The sequence below is a fragment of the Engystomops pustulosus genome, chromosome 5 (genome assembly GCF_040894005.1).
Source record: "Engystomops pustulosus chromosome 5, aEngPut4.maternal, whole genome shotgun sequence".
NCBI lineage: Eukaryota > Metazoa > Chordata > Amphibia > Anura > Leptodactylidae > Engystomops > Engystomops pustulosus.
In genome coordinates this window covers 64,640,083-64,652,483 of record NC_092415.1, presented here as the reverse complement: position 1 = coordinate 64,652,483, position 12,401 = coordinate 64,640,083, and the positions used below count along the sequence as shown (strand labels likewise).

At 43.9% G+C, this 12,401-nt stretch overlaps 1 protein-coding gene across 8 annotated transcripts in view; it reads left to right on the top strand.

Annotated features, from left to right (window-relative positions):
• The window catches only part of PIEZO2 (piezo type mechanosensitive ion channel component 2), a 241,310-nt gene that overhangs the window by 77,889 nt on the left and 151,020 nt on the right, over positions 1-12,401 (top strand). For all 8 annotated transcript variants that reach the window (XM_072152250.1, XM_072152257.1, XM_072152253.1 and 5 more), the window contains exon 2: positions 8,839-8,934. In XM_072152250.1, coding sequence (XP_072008351.1) covers positions 8,839-8,934 — 96 coding nt within the window. The remainder of the gene's footprint in view (positions 1-8,838; positions 8,935-12,401) is intronic.

Sequence of the window (12,401 nt, the reverse complement as noted above, 5' to 3'; positions counted from 1 at the left end):
ACAGGCAAGTCAGTGAAACATCTGCATCCTTGCTACATCTGCTTACATGCTACAGTATATGCAAATAAAATCATGTGCCAGGCGCAATACTCAAAAGGCTGTAGAGTCTCTAGTGGTACCAGCTAAACTGCAGTTTAGGAGAACACAGGGGCCATTCATGTTCTTACCAGTCACAACCTTGGCCTGTTTTAGAAGATTTCAACTCAAGGTGCTAGAATGCCTGTTGTGTACAAAAGACCCTTACTCTTAAAATTTTAGTTAACGCCAAAATGAAAGAAGTATTTCATTAATACTTTTCACAAATTTAATATACTCTTAAAGTTAAATAGTACCAGGGATTTAGTAAACTTATCTTTTAATATACTTTGTTGACAGAAAGGCAAAGAGATCACAAATGAATAGTGAAGTTTTAGGTTGTATGTATCTAAGTGGAGTGAAAAATAACTTTCCAATGTTACTAATGAAACGTTAAGGGCTGATCTTGGAATATTTACATATCTCATAAATTTGTTTAGATTTGTCCAAACTGTTTTGATGTCTTCAGTGGAAATATTAAAGGGGATATCTATGGAGAGGAATGTGGCTGTTATCTTCCTCAAATGATACAGGTACAGATCATTAACCTTATAAATGGCATGCATGTCTTCAAATCTTACATTTGATTGCCACACAGTCAGTTTGATTGCCACACAGTCAGTATCCTCTCAGAGGAAAAAATAAAGAATTATCATAATCTCTCATCTCTTATTTCTCTTTTTCTAGTCTGATACTAGTGAATGTTTAGAAGACAAATGAAAGTGTAGATAAACCTGGAATCTGATAATGTAACCAGATTGTCAGCACACAGGGATCATAATGTGCCTCCTTCAGGAACTTTACTTTGACCATCAGTTATAGGAGCTAAAACACCAATACAACTGAATAAAATTGTAAACTAAGGGGTTAAAATGATGTTTATTGTGTAAGCATCACTAGGGGTTAAAATGTGAGAAATTTCTTTCATGGGTAAACCCCATTAATTTGCAGGAGAAAGAAGGAACAGAAAAAAGGAATAGAAAAGCTGGTTTACGTATTGAAGTGTATTACAAAGTTTACTATTATCCCTGCAATAAATGTTGTTTCACATGTCTATTTATGCTTTCAATGCTTCCACAGATAGAAATCCCACAGTCCTACAGATAGAAATCACTTTTATGGAAAACAAATTTTTAATCTTTTGCAAGGTGGGGAGTAAACAATTGCTTTAGCAGCCTAATGCTTATTTACATGCTTATTGTACTGTTATATAGGGATGTATTGGTGATTCATCCTTAGAGAAGGTCATAAATAACAGAATGTTGGGAGTCTGATCTGTTGGTACTAATGGGGATCCGTGAGATAGGTTTTCAAATGTTGTACTACCAGTGGTGCTGGAGCAAGGTTTTGCAGACTTGCTCCATGAAAATGAAAGGAGCAGTTTTCTTGTGCCACTATTACAAGTACAAACCAATCTGAAACGTGTGTAAACTTTGAAAGTTCTTCAGTCAATCCAAACAGAGAACATCAATTTTAAAGACAAGGCTTTTTGAAACACAAAAGTCCTGAATAAAGAATAATGACAAACTCTGATAATATAGATTTTTTCACAAATCAATAGCTCTTGTAATGCCTAATACTTCCATTGCTTATCCCAGCAGTTTCTCTGCTATCCTCCTCAGTTTGGCTATTGTAGCTGTCTTCCTTGGCTGTGCTGCTTATCTCTAGTATCATAGGATATATAATGCTGGAAAAACAAACAAGTCCTTCATGTCCAAACTTTAAAAACAAATGTTTTTTGCCCATAACCCGTGATATTTTGGCTCTCCAGAAAGTCATCCAGACCTCTCTTAAACATGTACATAGAGTTCACCATAACAATATATATATAAGCTGTGAGACACTGAAGGGGTTAACTGTGGATGGGCGGTATGTTTCCCCAAGGTTTTGCTTCTATGCAAGGCCTTAGTGCTGAAGTGGGTTTGTCCAGCACCTTGGACACAGGTGATGGGAACAGCCCAATTAGCTTGCATAAAATCACTTAGCAGAGCTGGAAATGTTGTCTCTCTGTGGAAGGAGGCTGAGAGGACACAGCTCTGACCTGTGTGTCTGGAGCAGCACGTGAATTTTTGTTTAGTGTGAGTTAGCGAACTCAGTGTATAGTTAGTACCCGGACGGGTAGGTTATTATTTTGTTTTGTGCCTGAATGTAAAGGCTGTTTATTTTCCTGCTGAAATAAACACAGGCGAGACCTGTTTGGACTATACTTTGGTGTCACTGTCGTGAACTGCATCACAGCACCCCGCTACCACGGTCTCTACTGGGCCAAACCCCCACATATGGTGCTGCGGATTGCGGGCAGTTCAAAAGACATACACCCGACAGGCTCGCTACATCCTGCAACAGTGCATGGCCTGGGTGAAAGCAGCAGGCAAAGTGCAGGATAAAGCCAAGATGGAGGACTTTATTAAAGCCATGCTCCAGCAGCAGGAGGAGAGATCCCGCCAGCAGCAGGAGGAGACCAGGGCTAATCGGCAGCTGCAGCAAGCCATGCTCCAGCAGCAGGAGGAGAGGTCCCGACAGCAGCAAGCCATGCTCCAGCAACAGCAGGAAGAATCCAGAGCCATGTTCCAGCTGATGATGGAGAAGTTTTCTGGCATGGTGGCAGCACCGCAGGCGACGACTGCTGAGGGGTCCCGTACTGGTCTGCAGGCGTACCCGGTGGTCCAGCATTCCGCACGGGCTGCGGTACAGAAGGCTTTGCAAAAAATGGCGACGACCGACGACGTGGAGGCGTATCTCACGGTGTTCGAACGAACAGCTGAGTGAGAGGAGTTACCGGCTGAGCAGTGGGCAGATGTCCTGGCACCGTTCCTGACCGGCGAGTCGCAGAAGGCTTACTACGACCTGAGTGAGACGGAGGCCCGTAAGTACCCCCAGCTAAAGGCGGAGATTCTGGCTCGTCTTGGGGTCACCGTTCAAGTCCGCTCCAGCCGAGTCCACCAGTGGGCTTACTCAGAAAAGTTACCCCCACGCTCCCAAATGCATGACCTGATCCATCTGGTCCGGAAGTGGCTGCAACCAGAGGACTGCACCCCCGCACAGATGGTAGAGAGAGTGGTCCTCGACAAATTCACCCGTTCTCTGCCCTCTCGGCTCCAGCGGTGGGTTGGACAGGCCGGCCCCACAAAAGCTGAGGATCTTGTGTCCCTTGTAGAGAGGTATCGGGCTACAGAGGACCTTCTACTTACCTCTCCCTCACGTAGCAGTGCCAGTGACAGGGTCACCAAACCAGCCGGTAAGACTGCTACTGCGGAAAAGGGGAGATATGCCAGGTTGGGAGGGGGTTCATTGGGGGGCGTGGATACCCAGAAACCCAGTGAGGCTCGTGACAGAGGTCATGGCCGTGTCCAGTGCTGGCGGTGTCATGAAATGGGCCATATTGCTGCCAACTGTCCACTGTCAGTGGAGCCAATGGACTGCAGCCAGGCCCGGCGAGTGTCGCTGTTTGCCCGACCGGTTCTGTCGGCGGAGTCAGTCACGGGTGCAGAACCCCAAGTATGCATGGTCACGATCGGTGGTCACACAGTGGAAGCCTTGCTAGACTCCGGGAGTCTGGTCACCCTGGTGCGGGGAACTTTGGTTGACCCAGGACTGTACAGCGGGCGGAAAGTGGGCGTGTTATGTATCCATGGGGACACTCGCGAATATCCCACTGCCGTCGTCAACCTACATACCCCTTGTGGTTCTGTTACCCATGAAGTGGGGGTGGTGGGGACCCTTTTTCATGAGGCTATTATCGGCAGAGACTTACCAGTGTTTTGGGATCTCTGGAGCCGAAGACCCACCACAGGAACTGTTGCAGATAATGGACATCAGGTATGTCCGGCCTTGGCCCCTGAACCCTTTGAGGCCGATGTACACACACCAGCAGTAGGGGTGACCCCATGTGATGAATTCTCTCCCCTAGAGGTCCTTGCTGGTGAGGTCGAGGGCCACGAGGAGGTGGCCGACATGCTGGACCTTGAGATTTCCCGGGACAATTTTGGGGCTGCACAGCTACAGGACCCTACCTTGGTTAAAGCACGGGAGAATGTCAAGGTGATAAATGGGGTACTCCAGATACCAGGGGCTGATAAAATATATCCCCGAATGGTGATTATTGGGGAACTGTTGTACAGGGTCGACCAGATACGGGGTGAGGAGGTTGAGCAACTTGTAGTACCCCAATCTCACCGTAGGCTGGTGCTAGAGTTGGCACACAAACATGTGCTGGGAGGGCACTTAGGTGCTGAGAAGACCCGAGAAAGGATCCTGCAGCGGTTTTTCTGGCCCGGGGTATGGGAGGAGGTAAACCGGTATTGTAGCTCCTGCCCTGAGTGTCAACTTACTGCCCCGGTCTCCCACTTCAGGAGTCCTTTGGTTCCCCTTCCGATCATAGAAGTGCCCTTTGAACGGATTGCAATGGATCTGGTTGGCCCCATAGTTAAGTCCTCCAGGGGGCACCAATACATCCTAGTTATCCTGGACTACGCTACGCGGTATCCCGAGGCGATTCCACTAAGGAACACCTCCTCCAAAACTATTGCTAGGGAGCTGTTCCAGGTGTTCTCACGCACAGGCCTCCCCAAGGAAATCTTGACTGACCAGGGTACCCCATTCATGTCTAGGGTGATGAAGGAGATGTGCAAGTTACTACAGGTAAAACAACTCCGCACCTCTGTGTATCATCCTCAGACAGATGGCCTGGTCGAGAGGTTTAATAAGACCTTGAAGGGGATGCTTAAGAGGGTGGTCAGCAAAGATGGGAAGGACTGGGATTGTTTGTTGCCCTATTTGATGTTTGCCATACGTGAAGTTCCCCAGTCCTCCACGGGTTTCTCACCCTTTGAGCTGTTATATGGCCGTTCCCCACGTGGGCTTTTGGATGTAGCCAAGGAGACCTGGGAACAGGAGAGGACCCCCCACCGTAGTGTGATAGAACACGTCTCCCTTATGCAGGACCGCATAGCGGCGGTAATGCCCCTTGTAAAGGAACACATGACAAGGGCACAAGAGGCCCAGTCTAGGGTCTACAATAGGACAGCCAGACTCAGGACCTTTAACCCAGGTGACAGAGTGCTAGTTCTAGTGCCCACCGTGGAGAGTAAATTCTTGGCCAAATGGCAAGGGCCATATGAGGTCATGGAGAGAGTGGGGAAGGTAACCTACAGGGTATCTCAGCCGGGGAGGAGGAAACCCGAACAGATATACCACGTGAACCTCCTAAAGCCATGGAGGGAAAGAGAGTCCCTGATGGCCGTGGGAGTAGAGAAGGCGTCTGTCTCCAAGAAGGGGACACCGGAGGTAGGTGTACCCGTTGCCAAGGTGCCTGAAGTACGGATCTCGGAGTCCCTCTCCAGGGCCCAGATTCAGGAAGCGAAGGAGTTTGTGCTCCGAAATACGGATGTGTTCTCTAAGTTACCGGGACGTACTTCAGTCATCAAGCATGACATCATAACCGAACCCCACGTCCGGGTACACCAAAAACCTTACCGGGTCCCTGAAGCGCGCCGGCTTGCCATAGCCGAAGAAGTCAGGCAGATGTTAGACCTGGGGGTTATCGAGGAGTCTAAAAGTGACTGGTCGAGTCCTATTGTGTTGATTCCCAAACCGGATGGTTCCCTACGGTTCTGCAATGATTTTAGGAAGTTGAACGAGGTGTCCAAATTTGATTCCTATCCCATGCCCAGGGTTGACGAGTTGATAGAACGACTTGGACAGGCTAGGTTCTTCTCCACCCTTGACCTGACGAAAGGGTATTGGCAGGTACCCCTGACTGACAGGGCTAAAGAGAAGACCGCTTTTGTTACCCCTGATGGGCTTTTTCAGTACGTGGTACTCCCCTTTGGGCTACATGGGGCTCCCGCCACTTTCCAGAGGTTAATGGATCTCGTGCTAAAACCTCACCGGAGTTATGCCTCGGCATACTTAGATGACATTATAGTCTATAGTAACGACTGGGAGAGTCATCTGGCCAAGGTGCAAGCAGTGGTGGACTCCCTGAGGGCAGCAGGGCTGACAGCGAACCCCCAAAAGTGTGCACTGGGTCTGGAAGAGGCCCGTTACCTGGGGTACCGTATTGGGCGAGGGGTCATCAAACCCCAAGTAAACAAAGTAGAGGCGATCCAGCAGTGGCCACGACCTTTGACCAAGAAGCAAGTGAGGGCTTTTTTGGGCATAGTGGGCTATTATCGCCGATTTATCCCCGACTTTGCGACAATAGCGGCACCTCTGACTGACCTGACTAAGGGTAGCAGGGCGGTGATGGTAAAGTGGAGTGAAGAGGCTGAGGGGGCGTTTCAGCGACTTAAGACGGTTTTGTGTGAGGGACCGGTACTGATCACCCCTAACTTCACCAAGACCTTTATTGTGCAGACTGACGCTTCTGACGTGGGCTTAGGGGCTGTCCTGTCCCAAGTAGTGGAGGGTGAGGAACATCCTGTAACATTCCTGAGCCGCAAGCTCACACCTCCTGAAAAGAACTATAGTATAGTTGAGAGGGAGTGCTTGGCGATCAAATGGGCTCTGGAGTCCCTAAGGTATTATTTGGTAGGGCGGCAGTTTACACTGGTGACCGATCACTCTCCTCTAACCTGGATGAGTCAGGCCAAGGAGAGGAACGCCAGGGTCACAAGGTGGTTCCTAATGCTCCAAAATTTTAAGTTCACGGTGGAACATCGAGCAGGAAAATTGCATGGGAATGCCGATGCCCTATCCCGTACCCACTGTCTGATGGCCAAAAGTGTTCGTCCCCACAGGGTCAAACAGAGGGGGAGGGTATGTGAGACACTGAAGGGGTTAACTGTGGATGGGCGGTATGTTTCCCCAAGGTTTTGCTTCTATGCAAGGCCTTAGTGCTGAAGTGGGTTTGTCCAGCACCTTGGACACAGGTGATGGGAACAGCCCAATTAGCTTGCATAAAATCACTTAGCAGAGCTGGAAATGTTGTCTCTCTGTGGAAGGAGGCTGAGAGGACACAGCTCTGACCTGTGTGTCTGGAGCAGCACGTGAATTTTTGTTTAGTGTGAGTTAGCGAACTCAGTGTATAGTTAGTACCCGGACGGGTAGGTTATTATTTTGTTTTGTGCCTGAATGTAAAGGCTGTTTATTTTCCTGCTGAAATAAACACAGGCGAGACCTGTTTGGACTATACTTTGGTGTCACTGTCGTGAACTGCATCACAGCACCCCGCTACCACGGTCTCTACTGGGCCAAACCCCCACAAAGCGTAGAAGATGCCCCCTTGTCCTGGTCACATGCCTAAGTTTGAAAAGATCTTTGGAGAGATCCTTGTACTGCCCATTCAGGTATTTGTACATTGTAATGAGGTCTCCCCTTAGTCATCTTTTTTCTAAGTTGAATAACCCCAAATTTTGTAACCTGTCACTATATTGTAATCCCCCCATTCCCCTAATAATCTTGGTTGCTCTTGTTCCAGTTCTACTATGTCCTTTTTATACACTGGTGCCCAGAACTGTACACAATATTCCATGTGTGGTCTGACCAGTGATTTGGATAAGGAAAAACTATGTTCTTATCATGAGAATCTATTCCTCTCTTGATACATCCATAATTTTATTTGCTGTAGCAGCAGATGCCTGGATTTGGTAACTAAAATGAAGTTTACCATTCACCAATACCCCCAAGTCTTTTTCAGCTCCAGTTTTACCAAGTAATTGACTGTTTAGGACATAATTATACTTTTTGTTTTCAATGCCCAAGTGCATAACTTTACATTTATCTACATTGAACCTCATCAACCATTTCTCCACCCATTCCTCCAGCAAATCCCTCTGTAATGTAATACTATCGGCCTCCGTATTAATTACACAGCTTACTATTATCTGCAAATATCGAAACTTGACTGTGGAAACCCTCTACTAGGTCATTTATAAAAATACTAAAAAATCACAAAGCCAATTGCTTACCCAAATGCACAGCTTTTCCTCTAGCCGTCTCTTTTTATATACCAACCTTTTATGCGGCACTGTCTTAAATGCCTTAGGAAAGTCCAGATATCCAACATCCACAGCCTCTCTGTCTGACCATGTCTTATTTACACAGGCAACAGATTCGAACTGCCGGAGTGGAGGGGCTGCTGCCCATTGGTCACTTTGAAAGGAGGGGGAAGTTATATGATGCTCTGTGTGTGTAGCTAGCAAGAGCCTTGTGTTTGCATCACAGACTATACACTTCATTTAACTATCTCACTGATGGTTTTTACTACTTATCCAATGCTCTCTGCTCCTCCATGTCACAAAAGCTGCCAGGCTACCCATTCTATAAGTCATGTACACACTATTCAGTGTTCAGTTGATTTACATCTTCTAACTAAGCTTATGGGCAAAGATAAAGACAGGAAGCCATAGGTCTCCACCCACTTTACTGACAAGAAGCTTCAGAACAGAAAATGTCATAACTGTGGAAAGAAAAGGACAATATGCACAAAAAAAAAATTTGGACAACATGTTGGTTACACTTTAATAATTACAAATCTTTACATGGGTTTCTACTGTGTGTAGATATTAGTATATGGATAAGGGAAAATAAGGGTATAAACAAATAACTATGGTATTCTAAAAAATTAACACATGGTTAAACATTGTAAATCTCATTGAACAGACACTACTTATTCATTTACTAAAAAAGGTGGAAAAAAATACACTTCAAGTCCACTCTTTGTTAAAATATTAAAAATATGCATCCAAGTAATTTTTGAACATGTTTAAAACAAAAGAAATGTAAATAATGTAAATGTAAATTGTCTTCTCTCTTTAACAGCATGCATGTTCCGGTACAATGGAATATCATTCGTCTACCTCATTTACCTCTTGCTTATTCCTTTATTTTCGGAACCGACCAAAATAACAATGCAAGGTAAGATAATTTGTCATTATTACATCATAATATGTATTTGTTGCATTGAGATTTATCTTGGATAATATGATTTATATGCAGTTTCCGTAGTAGTAAAACTTTTCCATTGTCAGGTACAGTTGTGCAATGTGTTCTATAAATAGGATAAGTACAGTGCATTCACATCTGCCAAGTATCTCTTGATCCATTTAGAACACTACCGCTCTTTTATGGAGACTGGATCCTGCAGGAAGTAAAGTAATAATCAGTCTTGAGATTTGATAGAGTTGAGTTTGTACTTAATGGAGTTAATTGGTTCCATTTCCAAGCAGAACCCACATGCAGTTAGATTACCTAAAGTTTGAGGTCATTCTCACGGTAGACTTAAAGGGGTATATAAAAGAATGGGGCTTGTGAAAAGTTGCTGGCTGTGTTTAATTTTTCACCAGGCCCCGTCTGGCATAGAATAAATGCTGTGCAGCCTGCCCCCGATACTCCAAATGAGTATCCCGCTACGAATATGCAGCGGCGGGGCAATCAGACGCTGACGCAGGAGCACTGGCATATGATAAATGTCCCCCAATGTTCTTGTGTGAAGATAATTTCCCATAAATATAGTCATATGCTGCCATCGAAACGAGATAGTCGTCTTTGGATATGACCACTTGTGCTGTAGTGATTGCTCATAGAAACAAATAGTTTTTGCACATGAAATCACTGGAAGTTACAACATGTCCCACAGCCATCAAGTGGTAATAAGTGTTGACTCCAAGTTGTCTGGCAAAGGTCTTAATAGTGCATGTGTGGCCAAACCTATATATTTTTGGTATCCACATGATTGTACCGACTCAGTGGCTAAAGGAGACATGTCATTTGGAGTGCACTGTGAAAGTTATAAAAATCGGAGCCCACAAGAAAATGTTGGAGATTTTTAAAGGTTGGGAGTAATAAATAGAAACAAAAACAAAAATGGGACCAAGTCATTAAGAGGTTAATATGCATGCCAAATACAGTTAGGGCTGAGGCTGGCTGCAGGAGTATACCATTGGATATACTTCTATATGTGATTCCTGATGGTAGATTTCCTTTAAGCCTCTAAAGAAGTGAGGATGGGTCTAACATATTAAGATAACACTTCTCTTTACCATTACTAACCGCAATACACTGAGATTAAAGATTACACATAAACGTTTTACAGGTCACTTATTTAAACCAACTTCACTGTTTTATAGGTCCTTAAGAAAACTCCACTAGAATATGTTGGGATTGTTTATAGAAAATGTTATTTGTTACTTGTGTTATGATGTGCAACCCAGTATTGTCTTAGGTATATTCTGTTTTCAGAGTTAATTGGTCTATGTAGTTTATGGTGATCGTACCATTAAAAAATGACCTGATATCTTTTTACCATATGAAAATGAAATGTCACATTAAGAGATATATAACATAGTATGTGCCATTCACAGTAGTTAGTTGTCATAGCTCTTCTGTCTTCTATCCTTCATAACATTTGCTGTCTGGCATAGGCAACTCCTGAAATCTGGGAAAGTTCCCATTTGGTGCATGGACAACATACCACAGCTGCGGTGTAGCTGCTGCTGACAGACTCCTGTATAAAATGTTGGTGTACAGAGATGTCCATGTGGAAACAATGGAACAAAAGATGAACACTCACCAAAATAACTTACAGAAAAAAGTATCAACAATCTACAAGAAAATAAAATGGATGAGAATATATATATATATATATATATATATATATACAGATATATATATATATATATATATATATACAGATATATATATATATATATATATATATATATATATATATACACCGTATATACTCGAGTATAAGCCGACCCAAGTATAAGCCAAGGCCCTTAATTTTACCATAAAAACCTGGGAAAACCTATTGACTCGAGTATAAGCCGAGGGTGGGAAATGCATTGGTCACAGCCTCCCCATTTATACAGACTGCCGGACCCTACCCCATAGTATATAGCCGCACGTGCCCCCAGTTTATAGCCTGCCAGCCCATATCCCCCATTATATAGCCAGCCACTGCCACAGTATATAGCCAGCAGCGGGGGAAGCAGGAAAGTTTTGATAATTTTTTTAACTCGAGTATAAGCCGAGTTTGGGTTTTCAGCACATTTTTTGTGCTGAAAAACTAGGCTTATACTCGAGTATATATGGTATATATATATATATATATATATATATATATATATATATATATATATATATATATATATATATATATATATATATATTACCACTATGTGGTTTTAAATAGTAAAAAAAAAATATAGGCTATGCTTTTCCTATAAAACATCACCTTATTCCAATCTACAGACTTGCACTGCATGATTGAAAAGCAAAGTGGTGTGCAATACTTTATTATTAATAATCATGCTTGTTGTTTTATTACATTCATGTGTATTCTAGTAATGTAAATACCACATTAGCAGCAACAGCTTGACTAAGAGAGAAGTGTGTTGTGCAAGTCATAAATAACAATGACAAAATGTTATCGAGCCTGATGTAGCTTTTATAGTGCTAATGTCTATCGTTCAGCCACATGTTATTCATTAAATATGTAGTGCCTACACCTTCAAAGAGCGTTAATGCCTGTTCAATATTGACTTAATATTTGGCTTGTGTACTATATGTAAATTGTACATGGTATGTATATTACACGTTAAAACTTCATTTTAGATGCAAAAATATTTGTATTTTCATATAATATGCATACAGCCCATTGTAAAATGGCTAGCAAAGATTTTGCCTGAAACCCCCTAAAATAGTTTTACCATTAGGGTATCCCACCTTTATAGACAGGTTCCAGAGTACAGATGAGCTGACCTGAACTTGCTGTTTGGCTTCAGGTGCGCACTGAGTGACCCAGGCATATTGCTGGATGGGCTGTCAAACAGCCAATACAGCATAATAATACCCCTAGCAACTATCCATGGCTTTCATTGGCCAGAGCTGTCCTCTTGCCCAATCACAGCCATGGGAGGTAGTTAGGGTTGTTAATTTGCCAGATTGGCTTTTCAACAGCCAATCTGACAATATGTCCAGGTTGAGCAGGGAACACTGAACCTGAACAGGAAGTTTGGGTCCACTCAACTTTAATCCAGAGCTTGGGACTCCCCTATATGAACTAGAATGTTGAGACATTTAGGCTAAGTTCACATCATGTTTTTTTAATACACTAATTGTATACATCGGAAAAGCACCCAACGTATATGCTTGACAAGTAGCGGCAGATGGAGGCATAGTTGGTCTGGCCACTATACCTCCTGTACATCAAGCTACTTCTTTCCATTCTGCAGCTTCTGCCTGAGCAACCTATGCACTCCTAGAATGCAATGAACGGATTATATCACTCGGCAAGTGGGAGGACCAGTGATGCTCCATATTAGGACAGTGACATCACTGGGGGAACACCACATTCATCGGCAGCAGTCGATCATTGGCTG